The sequence below is a fragment of the Helicoverpa armigera genome, chromosome 12 (assembly GCF_030705265.1).
Source record: "Helicoverpa armigera isolate CAAS_96S chromosome 12, ASM3070526v1, whole genome shotgun sequence".
NCBI lineage: Eukaryota > Metazoa > Arthropoda > Insecta > Lepidoptera > Noctuidae > Helicoverpa > Helicoverpa armigera.
Window position 1 is genome coordinate 3,121,048 of NC_087131.1, and position 23,757 is coordinate 3,144,804.

General features: G+C 33.2%; 1 protein-coding gene and 1 long non-coding RNA gene across 2 annotated transcripts; both read left to right on the forward strand.

Moving 5' to 3' along the window:
• The first annotated feature begins 2,971 nt into the window (after positions 1–2,971).
• LOC110378150 (UDP-glycosyltransferase UGT5) lies at positions 2,972–5,353 on the forward strand. The gene is made up of 4 exons (XM_021337287.3): positions 2,972–3,856; positions 3,938–4,160; positions 4,263–4,482; positions 4,922–5,353. Exons 1-4 carry the CDS (start codon positions 3,014–3,016, stop codon positions 5,208–5,210), a joined length of 1,575 nt encoding a protein of 524 aa, XP_021192962.3. The 5' UTR covers positions 2,972–3,013; the 3' UTR covers positions 5,211–5,353.
• A 4,464-nt stretch (positions 5,354–9,817) lies between these two features.
• On the forward strand, positions 9,818–11,473 carry LOC110378136 (uncharacterized). Its single transcript, XR_002429643.3, has 2 exons — positions 9,818–10,131; positions 11,372–11,473. It is a non-coding gene; the product is annotated as an uncharacterized LOC110378136 (long non-coding RNA).
• The last annotated feature ends 12,284 nt before the right edge of the window (positions 11,474–23,757 follow it).

The following is a 23,757-nucleotide window of genomic DNA, read 5'->3' on the forward strand; positions in this document are numbered from 1 at the left end:
ACAACTAGTGGAACGTTCAATAAGGTCCCATAATTTCATAAAACTGCGATATTTTGTATTGATCAGAAGACAGCCAGCTCACGTTATCATAGTAAAATGAATCAATGAAACGTAAACCCAGTTCGTCACGCTTAATTACCGCAAACCAATTAACATAATGATACAAACTTAAGTGGGCCATTGAAGACGGATACATGAATCATTTTAAGGAATATTTGCTTTTCTTACTACGCACGGGTTTAACACTTCTTTAGTTGAAGTTGTAACTTTATTTGCTTACATGAGATCAGTGTGAAAATCTAAGAAAGATGGTGTGGTTAATAGTTATAACGGAAACTCTAGGAATTGTGGAAATTTAGGAAATGACGTTAATGTTTGAAGTAGGAAAATTAATAGTTCTTCATTCAAAAGATTTTTTTCTGATTTTTATGCCGATCTTGTAATGTATGTGATGTATTCACTATACATGGAATAGTTAACTTCCTTGTCATTTTTTCTGTCGTGTTCAAGCTAATGATTGATTTTAAGCAATCCTGGTTCTGATTTCACACATAAGTCTAACGAAAGCTGGCCCCAACATAGTTCAGCTTAAGCTAGGCAGATGATTAAAAAACTCGTTTGTGCCACACAGAAAGACAAGTCTGTCTATGACGTAAATCTATTGAAGTGTGACGTTCACCAAATAATTATTGAAGTTGATGTCTACTTTTTTTCATCAATAATTATTTTAAAATTGGCAAGTCATGATGATATTTCAGAAACTAAAATTGCAGCTTTTTTCATTGATTTAGGTTTAATAAGAAAAACTGTTACAGCAACACTGAAACTTAATGTTGAATGTTTAGAGTGTAAAATGGATCAACGATAGATTCTTCATTGTTGTATTTACTTTTAATAATTGGTAGGAAACTAATTGTGTACCTATAGAGGTATAGTTTTTGTGAATACTCTGATGATGATATTAAACGTTTTGTCCATTTATTATCTAATTTAATTCATCGATACTAATCTTCTGAATATCACGTTGACTTTTTATCCTCTCTCTGAGTGACATCGGCTCATCGGCAAAGGCGAGGAATTCTTATACACTCTTTTGCAAAAAAAACGGGCACCTATGCGAAATCTTAGTTTTAAGGACTGTACGTGTGTTTCAAAGGGTTTTAATGATTGTAGTATGTTTCTAGCATCAAAAGAGTTAGTCGAGCATGCGTGAGAGTGTATTCTAAATTTGAATTTTGTACAATTGCTAAGAAATTGGTTAAACCTTGTTTTGGACTAATTGCTAGCAGAAAGTTCGTCGGTGTTTTGAAAAGTTTTCGAAGTGATTTTCAGGAAAATGATAATGCAGTTTTAATTAATGATTAATGTACTTTTTTGTTAGATCAAAACATTTTTGAAAAACTATGCGTATTTGATAAAATTTTCACCTGCTCTGAATGGGCTATACTGGTGATTGATGGCAATGTTAAGAGTTTCGGTATTTTAGTGTAAAGCGTTCTATTGTTTAGATATTGTACCCACGTGTTTTTAAATATCGCTTTTTCATAAATAAACACTATTTAGAAGAGTATCAGTACCTTTGGCTGCGACAAAACCAATTTAAAGTAAGCAGTGCCGATCACAACTCGTCTCCTATCAGACTTTAACATTTTTAAAAGTCTTGAAATTCTACAAAATATAGAAAATAGCGCATAGACTATGAGCACGAGGTCTTAATGTCTCGTAATCAATGATTATTAAACAACCTCGTCTCTTGGGAAACTCCGTAGACCTCTGAAGATCTATGAGTCTGAGCGTTCAAATAGCGTGTTTTCATCCCACGGACATTTTATTAAATAAACTTGCCTACATTGAGATTTTCTGGCATCTACAGCACTTTCCTGCTTAAATCATAACAATAATCGGCTATCTGCTCATTTCTTAAGAAACATACGTTTGGCCAATAATTTTGAATGCTTGACTCCCTTTCAGCTAAATCGTCGTTTAGTAACCCAATACCTATGGAGTTATCGAGAGCTTCAACGCGGCAATAATTTGACTTTCTAGATAACTTTAACCATCCTCATTATTTTTTACATGGTTAATTTTAACATTTATCACAAAATTTGGTATTTTTTAAATGTCAAAGTGCGATAGGAGACGAGTTGTGATCGGCACTGCTTACTTTAAATTGGTTTTGTCGCAGCCAAAGGTACTGATACTCTTTTAAATAGTGTTTATTTATGAAAAAGCGATATTTTAAAACACGTGGGTACAATATCTAAACAATAGAACGCTTTACACTAAAATACCGAAACTCTTAACATTGCCATCAATCACCAGTATAGCCCATTCAGAGCAGGTGAAAATTTTATCAAATACGCATAGTTTTTCAAAAATGTTTTGATCTAACAAAAAAGTACATTAATCATTAATTAAAACTGCATTATCATTTTCCTGAAAATCACTTCGAAAACTTTTCAAAACACCGACGAACTTTCTGCTAGCAATTAGTCCAAAACAAGGTTTAATCAATTTCTTAGCAATTGTACAAAATTCAAATTTAGAATACACTCTCACGCATGCTCGACTAACTCTTTTGATGCTAGAAACATACTACAATCATTAAAACCCTTTGAAACACACGTACAGTCCTTAAAACTAAGATTTCGCATAGGTGCCCGTTTTTTTTGCAAAAGAGTTTATATTTGTTTATGAAACCTAATGGATTGTTTCCCAATATGTCTGGCACGAATCTGTGAATGGAAGTTCACAAAAATTATCATTACTTACGAGGAATGCTCGAAATGTTTGAAAAAAGAAACCTCACGAGTTTTACAAATTCAAGATTAAGTATTAAGTAACTATCTTGTATAAAAAGTACGCTGATTCTTTAGACTGCTTACTTATCACATTAACGTCGCAAGTCACGATGAATTGTGTGTTTAATAATAAGCTATATTTATCAGTATCAAATTGTATATATAGTCTAACAAACTTTTATCATTTATCAGTCTCAATTCACTCATTCAAAATGACTGATTTCTCGTACTTTATCGTGGTTCACACATTAGTGTTGTTGCTAAGTCAAGGTGAAGCGGCAAAGATACTAGTTTACATCCCCACTCCGTCCATCAGTCATCAGGTAGTATTCCGGCCGTTGACGCAAGCACTGGCAGCCAGAGGTCATGAGGTCACCGTCGTCACAACAGACCCTGCGTTCCCAAAAGGAGGTGCACCCCCAAACTTAAAAGAAATTGACGTCCACGATATATCTTACAATATATGGAGAACAGAAGTAATGAAAGCGTCACGAGGTGAAGAAATAGACGACATATTAGCACCGATGAGTGTAATGTTATATGCCGTTGAAAAAGCATTTGAGGCCCAACTACAACACCCAGAGGTTCAAGCTTTAATAAAAGGCACAAATAATAAACATTTTGACTTGCTGATTGCAGAAGCCCATATGGCAATGTTGCTGGCATTTGCTCATATTTACAAGACGCCAGTTATTCAAGCGAGTTCACTAGGAGCCTATTTTGGGAATTATGAAACAGTGGGAGCACCAACGCATCCATTCCTGTACCCGCATGTTATGCGACGAAAATTGAATAACCTCTCAGTTTGGGACAAGGTGACAGAATTATATGATCAGTACAGACTGGAAAAGCTGATTGCAGATGCACAGCCGGGTGAAAATGCTTTAGTAGAAAAATATTTTGGACCAGGCATCCCTCCAGTTTCGGAATTGCTCAAAAATGTTGACATGCTGTTTTTGAATGAAAATCCCATATTTGGAGATGTAAGGCCTGTACCGCCAGCAGTTGTGTTCATGGGTGGTCTTCATCAAAATCCTGAAAAGGATCTTCCTAAGGTAGATACTAATCTAACCAATAAACTTTTTAAATCTTGTTAATTTGTGCTGCATAGAAACTGATCTAAAATTATTTTTTAGGACCTTAAAACATTCTTAGATTCATCTAAACATGGCGTAATATACATCAGCTATGGTACCAATGTGGATCCTGCACTTCTACCGCCGGAGAAAATACAAGCGATGATAGAGGTGCTGTCTCAACTGCCTTACGATGTCTTGTGGAAGTGGAGCAAGGACGAGCTTCCTGGGAGAACACCAAACATCAGGATTTCCAAGTGGTTGCCACAATCAGATTTACTCAGTAAGACATAGTTATACATCATTTTAATGATAGAAATAATAGAAGAGGACAAAGATTTGGAAAAGACCATGGTCATCATACTTAATTTATTTTTCCTTACAGAGCATCCCAAAGTCAAATTGTTCATAACTCAAGGAGGACTACAGTCCACAGACGAGGCTATTACCGCAGGAGTTCCCCTTATAGGCATGCCCATGATAGCTGATCAATGGTACAATGTAGAAAGATATGTAGCCCACAAGATTGGAGTCAGACTCGACATGGAAACTCTAACGGAAGAGAACTTCAAGAATGCTATTAATAAAACCATTGGAGATGACAGGTGTGTATTTTACAATAGCGATAAGATAATTTTAGATTGTTACGTAGTACTATCTAAACTATTTGTTTGACTTCCGAAATTGTTTTTCAATAGGATTATAGATAAGACTAATTTAGACATACACGTGGAAGCAGAAATATCAATGAATGATGCAACAAAGTTTATTTGTTATGCTATTGCAAATTCACTTATTGATTTAGATCTAAGGCAACGATTTAAAATTCATCTTTAGGTTCTAGTCATAACTTAGGAAAGGAAAAACTAATGACTTATATTGACGAAACTCACTAGACGCATTTTGATCCAAGATATTATCTAATACCTAGTATATTTATTCAAGTATTTTTCACAGAAATGTGATAAGCAAACGAGCAAACTTCTCAAAAACCTTCGTCTTACAAATAACTCTTCTACACTCATAAGTATGCATTTTTTACAGTTACCGAAAGAACATCGTGCGTCTCCGGAACATCATTCAAGATCAGCCCCAAAAGCCTTTGGACCGGGCCGTATGGTGGACGGAATACGTCATCCGTCACGGCGGAGCTAAACATTTACTCTCACCAGCTGCCCACATCACATGGACAGAGTTCCTTGAACTCAAACTAGTATTTACACTTCTAGCAGTATTTTTGACCGCTATCGTAACTTTCCTCCTAGCTTTATATCTAGTGTTTAAGTTTGTTCGGAGTTTTTTGAAAGGTAGTGTAAAAGTGAAGAGGTCGTAAAAAGCGTTGTGTGTTATATGTAAATGGTTTTAGTACTTTGTTCTCAAAATAAGGATTGATATTAAAATTGGTATGGTCTTGTGACTAAAAACAAATGTAAATCATTGAGTTTTAATTATAGAAATTATTTTATTTTATGGTGATTGTCTTGTGTTTTTTTACTCCTTCCTAAGCTATACCCTTTGCTACGTCTCGTGTCTTGTTTTAAATACTTCTAATAATTACGATAGGACGTCTATGTCACATTTTATCACATCACTTTTTGAACTTGAGAATTCATCATTCTGCTGTATCACGATGATGCAGTAATTTTATCTCCTTTATAAGGGTCAAATAGTGATTCCTAAGAAAAAGAAAATTTGCAAGCATCTTAATAACATCCAATTATGCCAAAGGTTCAAGCCATTTGCTTTTAAATATAAGGATAATTTGACATGTAATTGAGTAGAACACACTTTATTACCATTTAAGGAGATTAATTACCGAGTCACATGTAGAAATATGAGAATTTTTAATTATATGAATGGTCACGTTACCACGAACTACGCCCCGTCGCACGTGGTGCAGATTTTTACCCAACTACGACAAGGCTAAAAAGGAGAGTTATGGTTTTAACAGTATTCAACAGGAGTATCTCATATCACTTCAATGGTAACTCACACTTCAAAAAACAATGAATACTTATATAGAAACAATAACTAGTCTAATTCTGATAGAGGTATCATCCGATTCTATTATTACCTAGGTGACATGTTTATACCATATTCAGTATGACGGATGTTTACAGACAAAATGTACGGGCCAAAAGAAAAACATTTGTGCCGTGTGAATGAATTCATGTAACAGACTACTGAAAGGAACTTTTTCAGACTCAATTGCAACGAAAAAAGCTGGTCAGATAGGGCAGTCGCTCCTTGTAAAGCACTGGTACTCAGCTACATCCGGTTAGACTGGAAGCCGACCCCAACATAGTTGGGAAAAGGGCTCGGAGGATGAGGAATTATAAGAATAATAACAAAAAAAGCCTAGTAGTGAAAGCACTAGCCTTTCGATCATAATTGTGGAGGTTCTAGTCCTACTCGTACTTTTTGAGTATATATCTTGGTCACTAATGACTGAGTTACGGGTAAACCTGTATGGGATGAAATCGCTAATCCAGGTTGAGTAGGTATTTATGGTGATAAATTATCATTTCTTCTATGTATGAATAGAGGCATGTGCCCTGTATTGAGACAACAAAAGTTGATGATGATAATGATACCGAACTACTGAATAATATGACTAAAGATACAAAAATGTACTATACCTAACATATTATCGATATGAGTATGTACCTACTCCTAATATCGATAACATGAAGAGATCATGATCTCTATTCACGATAATGGCCGTCAATGCCAAACCAATTGCGTGAATAAAGCGATATTAGTGTCACGGCACTCATGCACAGCACAAATTATTGTTTATTGGTACACGCCCACTACACACCCGCTTTTCAATTGAGGAATGCATAGTTTAAAAAGTCATCTTTGAAAAGACATTGAATTCTTTCAAACGAAGTTTTTCCTCATCTTTCAGCATCCTCATATATTATACAGCGAAATTGTCTTTTACTTAGAAAAAATCATTCAGTATTGGATAGCACATTCATCGAGGAAGGCTAAATAAAGGCTAAGTTTTATTCGGGTGCGCTAAGAAGTTCATATGGGACGCGGGTGAACCCGCTGGCGAGAACTAGATTTTTTTTTAATGACCGCTCACCAAATACTCTCTGATTTCCAAAGTTATTTTACCTATCTGATACAAAGTTAAATTGAGTGGTTTTTAGGAAAAACTTGCTTTAAAACCAAATTCTGCTCATGTTCACGAACAACATTGACGTCTATTTTCTTAAAACAACTGTTTATTTTGAAAATTGAACGTAAAAATTCATAGTAAACAATATTGTTTTAAGAAAACTGCCGTTGGTTTTGCTTGAACCGTGAGTTTTTGAGCTTACTAGCATAATGTTCCGTGGTTAACTAGCGTAGATACATAAAAAACGACATCCCATTGTTTCTTCGAGTCATTTACTTGTGAGGTCTTCCAAAGTCAATTTTCATGCGATAAACACATGTTACTATTGCTATTATTATAATAATATGTATTTTGAGATAACCTATCGACCGTCATTGTTTCAACCGATTTTTTGTTCACGCCATCGATCATAGACAAAAACTATTCTTACAAACATTGTGATTTGAATTTTCAAACTCGTGTTCGTGTTCTAGAACTTTTCAAACGTTCTTTTATAGATTTGGAGTGCTAATAATTTTTATTTTTTCTTATTTCAATATCAGGTTTCTTGTTCTAAAATTAAATACACTTTACATTGTTTTTCTTTGTTACATAAGATCTCAACTGGACAGTTATACTTACAAATTAGTCACATATTTAAAAAGATTTTTGAAGTTCAAGATTAGAAGGTCATGTCAGTGCCGTGTATCGACAGTTATAAATGAATCTATCTACCTGGTATTACAGCTCTGAAGCTGAAAAGATTGAAGATTGAAATAGGAAAGAAACTCGAATGTTGTGGTCACAAGAAGAACATAGAAGTAAGTATTTTCCGAGCCCTTAAAAAAATACCACCTATCACGATTTACGGCCTTTACAATTTTACATCTCCTCGATACTAAACATGGCGCTCATGTTAAACTAATGAATTTTCAGAATACAATTTCCGAAGAAAAACCACATTATCGATAGTAATAATTTCTATTAATCGCATATTTACATACAAACACCTCAGAAACTATGGGCTCTCAACATTTTATATCCACAGTTACTACGAAACATCCACCATTTAATGGTCAGGTATTTTAATAGTTTGCAAACACGATCATCGCATACATTACATAAATTAACAATAAATATATTCAACGGGTTTTCTGTATTCCCACAAAGCTTATTAGCATTTTCCGATGATTCAATCGAAGAATTTTTAATGTATCAATAACATTTCTGTGAAATAGGTCATTGGATGAAACCTCTGAGCTTAGAACATAATCAAAATTATTACTATTTACGTTTCTTTTCATGATCGTTCCGTTATGAGGAGGTAATCAACTCTGTCGAACTAGTAATCTGCTTATAATCAATTAAATTACAGTAATCCTTTGTAAAGAAACGATAATTCCGATATAACATTCATTTTCCTAATTTTCCGTTAGAAAATAGATTTTATCAATTATGTTGAGAAAATAAAGTAAATTGAACATATTTGGCCAAATCAATACATGGGTAAAAAAACAGTTCTATTCTAGTTCGATCTTGACATTATTTGATGTCCGTCATATCTATAACATCTTGTCTTTATGCAACTATTTCCACTATAATTTGAAGCATAATGGTTGGCATTAATACCATCGTCAGCCTTTGCATTGTCCCGGAATCAGAATATTAATTTGTTAAACATATGTGTATAGTAAGGCACTGTAAATTACTGGATACTTTTCTTCTCATATAGACAAGGCATAAGTGTTAACCACCACGTTTCCTCAAATAGATTTCAGACATACCTTACTATATCATCCTCCGAGCCTTTTTCACAAACTATGTTGGGGTCGGCTTCAGACTTACCTTACTATAATTAGTACAATATTAGTATGCATAAAGTTATCTGCTAATCATATGATATAAGGTAAGTACAGTAGTTACTAAGCTAGTAAAATAAAGCCCTTTTTTATTCTGAACTATCATAGCCAAGTTATTACCCAACTCCATACAAAGATAATTGTCTACTACAACTCCAATTATTGTCTTAGCAACTAAATTAATGGTTACACTTAGAATTAATTAGTCCATTGTTAAATACTATGAAAAAGGTCCGGAGTATTAAAATATAACAATGAGTTAATGAGTGTCAATAATTAACTGTCAAGCTGATTGATTAATAAATGAGTTCTTGGAAAATATCATAAAATAATGCGAATAGACAAAACTTCTTTGAACAAGTTTTAAGAAAGTATTTCTGGTTGAAAGGTCATGATATTTGACCGTTTCTATTTCCTAAAACACTGACCTATTAAGATTATTTTTATCTCTTCATATTTTATGTAAGTAATTCTAAAAATATACCCTTTTATCTCTCGTAACCGCAAAAATCTTAAAATACATTCACAAACCCCAAGAAAACCAAATGAAATTGAGGTTGAAATAAATCTTACATTTATTATTTAAAAAAATGTAAACAAGACTTGAGGTTTTCCCAACTGGACCTACGGCGAAATCGTTTCTATTTATTGTGGGAAAATAAGCTTGTTAAATAATAAAATCATTAACATAACCTACTTGAGAAAAAGGATGTGAATTTTCTTATTTTGAATAATAATTACCAACAACTATAAAATGCGTAGTATCAAGGCGTTCCAATAAATAAAAATTACAAAGAAAAAAAAAAAGAACGTCAGAGTGTGACACGCCCGTTCTTCATACGACGACGACCAATTACTTGGCATCAAAACAAAAAGCCGCTATGACGTCCACAGCCGACCAATGTTTGAACTCCGGCTGACCTAAGCGCACGCGCAATCTTTATATAAAAGGAGTGGGAGGTGCACCGCCTCACAACAAACTGAACGCTCACAGCGAACAGACGTGTTGACTTTAAAACTTTAATCAAAAACAATCAAAATGTACACAAACCCTTTCGAGAGGAAGCATTCGTCGTTGAGGCAAGCCCTTGACCGCTTCATCCGTGGAGAGACGAGGATCAGCTTCAGGAAGAAGACGGATTTATCCAAGTCTTCGAGTAGCAGTACATCGTCCATGGTGTCTTCGACCATGGATTACAAGCCCAAGTTCAATGAGAAGAGGTGAAGAGACAGTGCGTGTGTGTTGTGATAGTGAAATATTTTTGCCAGTTCCACTCTCTGAACAGGTTGGTATTTGTGATTTTTATTTCTTTAGTTTTAATATTCATCGCCATTTTTTTGTCTCGCTAACCATTTCTTATTGTAAGGGCTCCCAATTCTCTCTCTCACGTATTAAAATTCATTAGAATTGGAACATCATTTCTGATTGATACTCACTGATCAAACTTTTATGCAGTTCGTAAAACCCATTTAAAACGATAACATTTTGAATTCGATCACTTGAGCGCATAAAACTAATTGAACTCGATTTGGTCTAAATTACTAATTTGGTCGAATCAAAAAGCATTAGTTCCAGATTTAAAGTTAAAACAATTGAAAGTTACTCGAATTGATTCAAATAATTGGACATTTGGACAAGTTCAATTATTGTCATGTCTTCCCGTAATAATTGCTCTAATTTATATTCCAATCGGTTTTATGTAGGTATTGGCAAAATTCAAATAGAAATTGGAAGGATTAAGCATTACATAGTCAACTAAATACGTATTAATGTAGTCCTAGTTAAACATTTGTGACCAAACCAGAAATCAAAATGTTAATGTTATGCCAACAAATAGTAGTATGTATGTTAATGTAAAAATATCAAGCGTTTTCTAAAATAATTCCGCGTTAAGCGTTGTTTGAACAAGAAGTAGAGTTCCTATTTTAAAATTATAACGAACTCTCAAATTGTAAAAAAAAAACTGGTAAAATAGATTGATTCAGGATATAAGTATCTCATCTACCTCTGCATAGAACTAGTTTGGTTAAGATTTTTATTGTTACTTTCAAATATTTTACTATCTTTAATATTGAAAGATATACGATCTCATTTATCATAATACAAAGAGACATCAAAACAGTTAGAGCTATAAAATAATTCCCACGTAACACCATAAAACTTGAAGTAATTAAAACTCGGTATAGTTTTTTATACTAATAAAACAATCATTTTTATACTCAAGATAAATAATTGAAATATGAACATTACATTATTTTATTCCAAATTCAAAATCATTTTAAAGACAACATATACTCCATTTTACCTACATATTTAAATAAGGAGCCACATTCACTAGAGCACCCAAAGTAGAGCACACATTCCTTTCAAAAATCATGACATCAAAGTACACTATCAATCAATTAATTATTCCAATGGAATTCTCCATAATCACCTAAAAACCCCACATTACCCTTAATTACCATTGGAAAAACCAAGATATCTTTAAATAGAAAGTCTAAAAGTTACTTTTCTGTTGTTCTCAGGTCGAGTGAGTTGCAGACCGGTTGAGTGACGCCAGCAGGCCCAGTGGACATGGGACTTTACCCGCTAAAATGAATGAATAAACATTTGTTCCTTTTTTGAAATTTATTGGTTTTATTTTGTTAGCTGCCTGTTAATCTTGTATTGGTAGAAAAGTTTCTATTTGGTATAGATTGCGAACGTTAGTTTTCTGTTTAGTGTGTTTAAAATCAATTTTATGGGCAACATAAATGTTAATGATTACTGAAAAATTACTTCTTCATGAACAGAATCACTCTCAAAAGTATCTAGCTAGATGATAGTCAAATGTGCAAAACTCCAGTTATTATCAAGAAAATTGTAGCCAAAAGCCATCGCCTTAATAGTAAGGTGTAGGTTAATAAGGGGTAATCACTCTTTTAACAGACAATGTCAAACATGAAAAATTAATCCACCCACATTTCAATTCTATTGAAAAAGGATCGAATATAAACTGACGAAAATGCTCTATTTCAAAAGAAAGATTAAAAGATTTTGCTAATTAGTTACCTCAATGACTGGCACACAAGAATGAAAAAAAAACAAAAGAATTCTTACATCCAAACAACTTGTTCTATTTTTAATCACTAATGAGAGGGCTAGTATGTTTTGTATTACAATACTGATAATTAATATCAAAGCCCTCTGTGACATATTTTTCTTCTTATCTGTGTATGAATGACATACAGAGGTTAAAAGCGGGCATGCTTATAACCTCTATTGAAAGCCCTATTTCATCATTTGCAAAACTAGTGAACTGATTCTGGCATTGCCTTATCAAGACCTAATTTTGTGTGATTAGGTACAGCAGAATATAGCAATTCTAATAAATCTTTTTCTCAGAATCTGGAGTAAATACATAATATTTAGTACCTAGTAGTAGTATTTATCGGGGTATCGGGTTGCCCGGGATTATCGGGGTATCGGGTTGCCCGGGCAACTGGGTTGAGGAGGTCAGATAGGCAGTCGCTTCTTGTAAAGCACTGGGACTCGGCTGAATCCGGTAAGACTGGAAGCCGACCCCAACATGATTGGGAAAAGGCTCGGAGGATGAGTAGTTTCCAAGAATCTGAGATAGGAAATACTAGGTACATGATTAATAGTAGAAAGCACGTGAAAGAGCATAATTGAAACGTGCAAGAAATTAAGATCTTTTATCACATTTATGTTTACCTAATACAATAAAGATTAAACTAAAGCTATTAATAGCTACTGCAAAAGAGCTTATTAAAAGATAAAACAAATAAGCAACACGTGGTAGACCAATCATGTGCAAGTTATAAAACAATTTCGTAACACAATATTATTGTAACACTAGCTGGTGCCCGCGACTTCGTCTGCGCAGGTTTAGTATTTCGAACAATATGTTTACAAATTGTAGCCTATGTGTTATTCTGATGTATAAGCTATATTATTGTAAAGTTTCATTAAAATCCACTCAGTAGTTTTTGCGTGAAAGAGTAACAAACATCCATACATCCATACATACAAACTTTCGCGTTTATAATATTAGTAGGATCATATAAATGTGTTCAAGAGCATTACATTACACAATAAGTTATAACATTGTTATCAAAGAAAAAAAGTTATTATGACTGTACTCAAACACGTGTACCTATGCTTGTACAATCTTACTTATAATGCACTACTATCAAGGCCAATCAAAAGGATAAAAGTAACCACAGAGTTTGTATATGATTCTTGTTAAGCTTGGCGTTTTAATAAGAATATTACCATTCCAAAAAGAACATATTATGTCATCTTATGTCTAAGGATGCGTTTAGACCGAAAGAACACCAACTGCAGCTTTACATTTTCATTTTCCAATCATTTTATTTTACTCTTTTAGTGGGTTGATAGTTTGTTTAGGCTAATAAATCAGTATGAAGATGAATGATTACAAAGATCCGTTGGAATCAGACCGCCTGAAAACTTCGATTGGAACCAAGATTTTCCTTAGAAAAAAAAACCACCACCGGGTCAACTGTCGGCCGACTGTTTAATCTTCAATATAGTCTTAGATGCAGTTCAAATAGTTTCGGAAACTCCCATCGTATGTAGACTATATTCCTTTACGGGATACTGTATGGTTTACTAGTAGATCTTATTCCATGTTATATCGTGGGAAAATATCACCCACAAGAGAAATTCCGTTGCAAAGTTCTCTAAAACAAATTCTTCATCTGATCACGCCGTGATCACTTCATAAAATACCACGAAACGAAACCCGTTTGTAACCAGTTCCAGTTGTCCTTTAATAAGAGAAATAATAATAATATTCAAATTAATTATTATACAGGTTTCTCAAATTCTTTATAGAGCAACCACAGTTTCTGAGATTTTGTTTAAACTGGTTTTCGGGCCTCGAGGTGGCTGAATGACCAGATAAGTCGTAATTATCATTATTTGTGTTAACAGTTGATTTTTAATTCGTTATTTTAGTTTTTTTAAGGATTTTTGAAACGACTAAACTGTAATGTTTCATCAATTTTTTTTTTTCATATAAAAATATTTAACTGGTTTGTAGGTGGATATACATTTATTAGGCTGTTTCTTAATAAATTAAATTAAGCTGGTAAATTAAAAAGTTACAATTAAGCAACTTCAAGCTATCAAGCATCGTTATGTGCCTAAATGGCAAAAAGTGGACCAATAAACGTCCTATTAACAAAGACTCTAAAGTCAAAGAACTTAGCGTACAAATGGCATTGGAATTAAAATATTTCATTAAGACAAGATTCATAATTTCAGAAATATTATTATTTTGCGTCTCACTAAAACGAATTGCTCCCTAGCGCAACATTATTTCAATTTATCTGCGTTAATTCCAAATATCTTTATTATTTTCTTTATTTTTATTGCATAGGCTTAGACAATTCGTGCTAAGATAAAAATAACAGTCTGTGATTGATGAAAAAACAAAAATATTTAGCCAAATACCTATCTAGATAACTTAGCTGAAATAACTTCAATGAGACGCTATAATGACGCAAATTCGTACTTTTTTTTTAAGTTATTGGTTGTAATAAAAACTGACCTATCAACCTCACGACTAAAACTTGTGTTAGATTGTAATTTGTCAATAGTTTAGCTTCTTTGCAAAAACAATGTTCAAGACGTCAGTAGACGGATAGACGTTGGATCAAGTTTTTTTTTTGTGAAGCAGGTGTACGAAGCTTATTATTATTGTTTTGTTTTGTCGATATTGTTATTAATTATAGTATTGATAGTTACTGTTTTAGCAGCCTATGTTCATACGCACTTTAAACTTTTGGAAAATAAAAAATGTGTAAGATTGATTGAGAGGTGAAGAATTTTTAATGCGTAATGTTTTTCTGTAATTGAGTAGGTACTGATGAAAAAAACTTTGTTATTTTCTTATATCGTCATGATTTGCAAGTTCTTACTGTACGTTTTTCAAAACATTATCAAAACAAAGTGATTTCTTATTTACTGCTAGCTGCTTATTTCATGCGTGACCGATGGCCAACAAAAAAACTTAAATTACAACGGTTTTTATCTTCACAAGACTGAGGTATATCATGAAGATATCATGGTTCTTTTCTTTAGGTACACATACACATAGTTCACTCTGAAAAGGATCGTCACTGCATCAACACCAGTCATTCAATATCATTTGTATGAAACTCCTTACTACAACAGCACACTACATAGGTAGGTAATAGGAACATCCTTGCCTTGACAATACGTTGAAACGGGCGAAACGTTTACAATCCGCTTCCCAATTGTTTTAGATTGTGTACGAAATGTACGAACTTCAATCACAATTGTACCACGCCAACTCATATATAAGCTTGTTTGCCATACATAACTAATAACACGAACAAATTAAATAATCATAATGGGACAAATTGTTCAGAAAACTGTACTTCTGTGCAGCATTTTTTTAGTCAGAATTTTTGATCCTTCTAATGATAATCAAGAATAGAATAAATAAATAAAAACAGAAAAATACTATTTGAATCCAAAATCTCGATTCAAAAATACTGCCAAAATTATATTCGAATTGAGGAAATGAATAGTCTGTCTAAATAAACTAAAAATTAAGGTGGATTAATATGGGAGGTAGGCACCTACAAGATCGATACGTTTCTCTTTTCCTTAACTCTTATTAACACACTTTACGTTCATAAAATTGAACAGTCGGGTCTAATAGTTTTTAAATTTTTCCAAATCAGCCTAGACATGTTTCAAAAAGTGCCATTTCATAAAACTTACAATATCGAACTCAATCAAGAAACATGATATTCAGCGAACATACAAGCAATACCTTTACATTTGAATACCTATATCAAAATATCAAAAAATAACTTGTTCAAAACGAAACAAGTTATTAAGCATCACGTTTAACACGTGATAACGAATACCAAAACCTTTCTCTATTAGCTAACAATCATTAACGTAGAGAAAAGTGATATTATGTCATCGCTGAGATTTCGAAAATATTACTCGAAGTTTAATTGGATATCAAGGTAACTAATTACCGTAAAGGCTTCATCATCATCATCTTCCGAGCCTTTTCTCAACTGTATTGGGGTCGGCTTCCAGTCTAACCAGATACAGCTGAGTATGTTTTACAAGGAGCGACTGCCTATCTGATCTCGTCAACCCAGTTACCCGGGCAACCCAATCTCTTGGTAAGATTGGTGTCAGACTAACTGGCTTCTGACTACCCGTAACTAGCGTCAAAGATGTTCAAATGACAGCCGGGACCCACCAATTTATCGTGCCTTCCGAAACACGGAAGAACTCATCATGACGAGATGGTCACCCATCCACGGACCGATCTTACGAACATTGCTTAATTTTAGGTAGCTTTGACTTAGCTATGAGCTCTTCTAAAGTATTTAATTGTTAATACAAGTAAAAACGTGACCTTCCCCAGATATACGTAAGAAAGTTTAATAAATTAATAATTAATGCCCATTTGGTCCATTTAAAATCTACAAACCCAATCGTCTGCCGTCAGAGTAAGTATATTAAAATTCCTGACCTACGACAACTGACGTTGATGCGAAGGTACTTTCTTACATTTCTATATATTTGGTTTCTTACGATTACATAACAATTTATGACACGTTATGATATATGTATAATAATTATGATTAAATGGGTGTTATGAAAAAAACCTTATTGTCTTTTTTAAATTCAGTAATTATTTTAATCTGCATGGAATCCTTGATTTTTTGCATTTTATAGTATAAACGTTTATATTTTTCATTTTGTACTAAACGTAAACAATTAACTGCCCATAATTTTGCTAACAACTTTTGTGTTTTGGCTAATGCTTCAACAAAATAAATAAATCATTAATCTCAAATTCATTAGCGATTTCTAGTTTCCAAGAATCGTAGAACTTAAAAACAACTTTTACTATGGAAAAACCGTTTGCTAGTCCAATAACGGCTTTGATAACCTATTCTTTCGTCAAAATATTTGCTTGTTTGTCCAAAAGAGCTTACTTAAGTAACACTTATGCTGTGTTTGTATCTTACGAGCTTGGGGTTAAGTGCCACTCTAGTTTAAGCTAAAGCATACATTTACTTAGCTCGTGATGTCAACTTAAGTTACAGTATTAGAGTACGAGTGTCAAGGGGACTGTTATTAAATCTCTTTTGTCTGTCTGTCGTCTGTCAGAGGACTGTTTGTCATAATTTTTAATAGATAGATGTAGAATAGAATAGAATAGAATAGAATATTCTTTTATTGTACACTAATAACAAACAGAAGGACATAACAAACAAGAAGTAAACGAGTACAATAGGCGGTCTTATCACTAAATGTGATCTCTTCCAGACAACCTTTGGATGGAGTCGATCTGTAAAGAAATACATTACGGGTTTATTCGGGTAATTTAATTTATTCTAAGAGTTTTTCTCGTACAATAAAAATTTAAAGGAGAATTTGAAATTTTGTTTTGACAAGAAAATGTTTATATAATACTATCGGTCTGAAATTTTGGACAGCACTTGACCGGTATTTTGTCAATATTGAACAGTAAGTCAAGTGATAAACTTAACTTGTAACAGTGACACAAATGTCTAGTATTTTCAAGTAGGAGATTAACATGAAAAGAGTACTTACACCATTAAAGGTGTTAAGTTACTGGTTCTATTCTTGATATTTCTTCTTATTTTAAGACTGTTGATGAAAGCAATTTTTGTAGCTTTTGCTTAACTCAGTTGATCAGTAACTGCATAAACCTACATAAATATTTTTTGTTTAGATTTCATAGTCCCAATTGGCAGTACTTTGATGCCTATTTTTTAAGTCAAAAATCTAAACGCAATAAAGTTATGGAAACCTACTTAAATACTACGCGATATTTTTCACTTCCAACTGCGTTAAAATTATATCTCTTATCTTAGATTAATTCATTAAATAAATACTCAAAACTAATATTTATTTGCAAAGACATTTCCATGTTGATATAGGTACACTGTGGAAAAGTTTAATGAAAACATGGTATGAATGAGGCCTATCTGAAACAAAGGTCTATTTATTAAGCAATCAGTACTCATTATGCTACATAGTTTGTTGAACTCTATTATACAGTTCTGTCTTTATATTGTAACAACTTAGAATATAGATATTTCCATTCAGTACGTACTAGGTCATGGTAGAATTCTGTTAGGAAAGTTACTCATCATTTGCCTGGCGTTTTCCTAACTATGCCATGTTGGGGTTGGCTTTCAGACTAACCAGCAACTGTGTAGGTATCAGTGTTTTACGTGGAGCGATAATCATTCTGATTTTCTCAACCCTGGACAATCTTTGGCGAGACTTGTCATCAGATTTTCATTCTGTCTACCTGTAATGACTGCCAAAGATGGTCAAAGGTAGCCAGGATCCACCAACAAAAACACCCAGCCACAGACCAAACGCGCTGGGTATTGCTTAACCTTTCAAAATTAACGAAATACATAAGCTATATCTATTAGATCTTTCTATTACGCACCTATTTTTTTAAGAAGCTATTAAGTAAAGGTAATAAACTAATAAAATCATATTGATAAACAAACTACCTACACACATTAGCAATTGAAAACACAATTATTTAATCAAACCACAATCTGTGTCATCAAATTAAACTCAAGTAAAACAAAGCCTTATGACTGACGTCAAACTGTGGAAAATGCCGACAACTTCTAATCACACCTAATAAAAACTAACTAATATAATGAACAAAGTTATTTAAAACTCATAAAGTACATTTAACATTAATTATTTTCTAATAAATACTTATAAACATTGGTTTTGTTTTGGTATTTTACTAATTATGTGCTGCGGAGTCGCTTGTTTCGAGAAAATTCTGGTATACCTATGTAGTATCTTGTTTTTGAATTAGGTACCTACTTAATGTTTTAAATGTTATGTAAATATACAGTTTTAAGCTTACTTAATTCTGCCACTTTGACATTGTTGAATCTTGAATTTAGTGATGTTTAGATAGTTCTCCAGAGATGAATGAAAGGTTTATTTGGAGAGCATTTTTCCTTTTTCGTTTTTTTTAGTAGTTTCGGAGCGTTTAGGGTATAAAACAAACTTTCCTCTTTATGGATTACTTTGTACATACGTTTAGATTTGTGACTATATCATGATATTTATCATTTACCTAGGTAGGTATAGCTAATGCACCTTTTACCTATTACGTTTAAAAACAGCTTTATAAATAACTAGCCGTTTTCCCGCGGTTTCACCCGCGTCCGTGGGAGCTACTGCCCGCACCGGGATAAAATATAGCCTATGTTACTCGCAGATAATATAGCTTTCTAATGGTGAAAGAATATTTTTAATCGGTCCAGTAGTTTTTGAGTTTATCCATTACAACCAAACAAACAAAGTTTTCCTCTTTATAATATTAGTATAGATTAATCATTGATTCAACAGACATATAGATAGACATACATTTTGTGTATAAATATTTAGTAACTTCAAAATGAAATGGAAACAAACAAATCGCTTTTTAATACAATTAAAATAGTTCCAGTTATTTAATTAAGTATAACATTTTTATCGTTTGTGGTGTAAATATTGTAGTTAACAACTATTATTTTAATGTATGCAATTAATTAGTTTCCATACAAACATTAATTGTTGTGTCTGATTGCCACATTGGTTAATAAATAAAAGATAAACAATTACATAATGATAACTTTATCTTGTTTCCTGTAAGAATCGTCTGCATTTTATTTAGTTTATAGATGTTATGGTTTATATAATTAAATATGTATGACTGATAATGAGTTGCTATGCTAAATAAAAAGAGTAGGTATGGTAAAAATGAAATAACATTATTAGAGAGAGCGAAAGAAGACATAAATAAGAGGAGAGTAAGTTTTATTATAACTGATAGGAGTGGAAAAAGGAAACATATTATGCTAACCCCAAAAAAATTGTTCTGACTAAAGATCTCCCCAGGTATCTGTCAGATCTAAGGGAGGCCTATGTTCAGCAGTGGAAGTCCTATGGCTGAGATGATGATGATGAAATAAATTGTAAAATAGCATGGCTTAATTTAATCATTTCGATTAATTTATAACCAGTAAATCAGTTGATACTAAATACAGATTAAGAGTCAAACGTGGTTTTTTGAAATTATTTCTAAAATAAAAATGTCGATGCAATATATCATGTAGATAGAGTAGAACTGTTGACCTTTCCTGTTCAGATGATTATTCCAGAAACAAACTTATGTTTTACTTAACTTTTTTAAATGTGAAATATTCTTGTTGCTGCGTCTGTTGACGTCAAAGGCATTTTTGAAAAAATAAACACTATTAAGTAACTTGGGCTATTTTATTATAATCATCGGCAGGGTCCCTTTTGTGGTATGAAGTGAGGCGTGGGGGCGAGGTAAAGCGGTGATTGGCCCGCATCGCATCGCATTCAGGATTGGTTCTTTGCTAATTTAATTAAGTCTCTTCTGCGCAGATGAAGGTCAGGGCTCAAGATTCGTGCCGATGATTCGTTTCTAACTTTGTGGCCGTAAATAAGACTGCTATCTACTTCTGACTGAAGGGATCTACTACCAACTTCCATATATGTACCAGGATTTACTCTTAAAATATAGCCTAATGCCTGATCCCCGCAGTTTAAGCCACCTCCTGGGACAACCACTTCCTGCAACCGGGTTTTACAGGTTGACATACATACAGTATGTGTATGACTTAGCTCTAATTAAATAACTAGGTACTATTACTTACTAACAATATTACATAGGTATTCTAAATCTCAGATGACGGCTGTGAATGCAACAGCCATATTAATTTTAATTGCAAATAAATGTCAATGTTATCATTAATCGGATTTTAAGTAGGTGATAAATCTACACAAGTCGCATACTGTAAATATATTAAGTCATTTTTTAATAAGGAAAATGCTTAAAATATTTTACATGAATACGAACTTACCTAAATTATTTATTTTTCCCCGCCCCAGAGATGTTTATTATTTAATCTTATAATAGGAACTTAAGACATAGAAGGAAAACAATGTAGAAAATTAATAACGTAAGTAAATTGTTATTAGTTTATTAAACCTTGTGGGTTGTAAATGTAAACAAACATAAACTGTAAACAAACCATGAAAAGGGTTTATTATAGGTCACAGTATTAAACTGGTTACGAAGGCTGTGTTAATTAATAATTTAATTTGAAAGTCTTAGATTTGTTGAACAAATGTGTGGTCTTATGCGAAAGGATAGAGTGAGGAATGAGTATATAAGAGGAAGTTTGAAAGTGGCACCGGTAACCGAAAAGTTATGTGGAAACCGGCTGTCATGGTGTGGGCATTTGATGCAGAGGAATGGGGATCACATTGTGAGGATGGTGATAAACAAAGACAAACTAGCGGCTAACTAAAAGTTTGCAGTGTCAGAACACTTAACACTCATTCCTTCTCCGTATGAGAAGAGGCTTGTAGGGCAAGCCTCTCATTGGGGCAATAAAACTGACTGGTGATGATGATGAAATGTTAAGTACAATACTTTCAGTCAGTAGGTAAATGGTACAGTAACCTTTCCTATAAGTTATTTATGGAATCCTGTGTTCCATAACGATTTCAATCAAGATGTTATTGTTCTCCAACTCAGGAGCAATACGGAGGCTGCATTTGACAGCAATAGATTCATTTTCTACACTATTACGTGCGACTTAGATATTGTATAACTGAAAAGGAGAATTAGAGTAAGCTATTAATACACTTCTCCGCTATTGTTTTACTGGGTTTCATATTTATAGGCTAACATATAATTTTAAACTTCCCTAACTAAATAAGCTACGTTTATTTTATATGCGTAAAAGACCCTACACAAGTTTTCAGACAGTTAATTTACTATTTAAAATAAAGTACAGACAGAGTGAGTTGATCAACAATAGATAATCAAGTCTAAAATATTTAATTGATTTTGCATGTCTTAGGAAAACTAGTAATCTTAAAACGTTATCCAATCGTTAATTATGAAGACAACTACCTAACACATACTCATGCTGCGCAAATAATTTATACATAAAGTGATGAAGATAAAACATTGTGAGCTGTTTACCGACAAACTAAGAATAGATTTTATTACTTATCTATTTATATTTTACTCTATTAACAGGTAAATAAAGTAAACAGAGTTTTATGGATTTTTGTAGAACTCGTGTGTAAAGTTTTTGATGGTTATTCAAGTGTTTATTTTTTTTTAATAAGTTTGACTGCTACTTACCTATAACGTATCTAAGTGACAGACAGAATAGACCGACAACTTTAAAAATATTGCTCTGATAAAAACGGATCTAAGCCAAGTACCTACATGTGACAACGAGCACAGTAGTTTTGTCAAACTATAAATTTTCATGATTTTCCTTTCCAGATGTGTCTCACAGTGCACTGCGAACTTCTAAGTGCATACTTCGTTTTAACCAGCTCAAAGCGTGCCGTTGTTTGAAAACTAGTCTTGGCCCAAGTTGGTATCATTTTAAACTCTTGGCTTGTAATTTATCTTACTCGCTGGAGAGGTATTCTTCTTACTCATCTCATCAACCTCATCTTGTTTGTTCTGATATTCTATATAGTATTATATACTATTTTTTCAGTATTAAAACAGCGAAAATGATTATGTTATAGTTCCCGCAGAATTTCATTTTCCCGAAATTTTGTCACAATTGGCTATAATATAATTATGAGAAATAATTAAAAATATCTGTTAAACTTGTATGAAGAAGACATAGGCAGTCACTTCATATCAAACACGGGTTGTTCACCTGTCTGGTAAGACTTGATTAAATCTCAATGTATTAAAAAAGGTGAAGAAGCATCAAAATAAAATCTTCCACAAGTAACAGCTAGTCATCATAATTTTCTTCGGAAAATAGGTAATACCCTATTCTGTAAGTTACATCATTCATTGAGTATTACACCCGTCGTTCAAGTACCTTGTAGTAAGATTCCTTCACACAATTAACGTTAAACACACGCAAACAAACATACCTGCGTCAATAGCAATATAAGGGAAACCCACTGTTCGAATATCAAAGTCACAACCGCCATATGACGTCAAGCCATTTACATACTTATGTTTACCTCTCAAGGTCTAATTTCCAATGTACTTGTCGACTTATGGCGTCGTTCAAAGAGTAAGTAATATTTATAAGTAATTCTTTGAAAAATCCGATATTGGTGTATTTTTGATCGGAATATAAGATTAAGATACTTGTAAACCTTGGTAATTCTTCGTATTTTCTACGTCAATTAGCAAAAATGTACAGAACGACTATCTAAACCGCTGTAAATAAATGTGATGACGCATTTCTTTGAAAGTTGCAAGGGGATTGGTTTTTCTTAATAATGTATTTTGTCACTTGATTCAAAAACTTTAAACTTTGTGTATAACCATATCCTAGGTTGTATACGAAATGTATTAAGCCAGTAGAGGTATACTGACCCAGTATCCTTTGATATGCAAAGGTCATATTTTTCACGTCAAGTTTCCCTAAAGAAAAGCACCGTGAAAGATAAACGCGGGACCCCTTTTCCATCACAGTAACACGCCAAGATTTATTTCCATCAACTCACACTTACCCTAACTGATAGACAAAGCTGTGGGATTGTTGACAAGAGTTATCGCGCCCCTGGAACGCAAGGGTGTTAGAAAAATGGGTGTTAGTAGGAACTGGCTGTTTCCCGCGGTATTCCCGGACAAATTATTACCTACCTATATCTTTGTTCCTCAGGGATAGTTTAGCTTCCCGACACTGAAAGAATTTATCAAATCAGTTGTGTAGATTTAGAGTCTTCAGGTTTTAACCAACGAACAAACTTTTTTCCCCCTTCATTATTATATTGTATTATTTTCGCAATACGC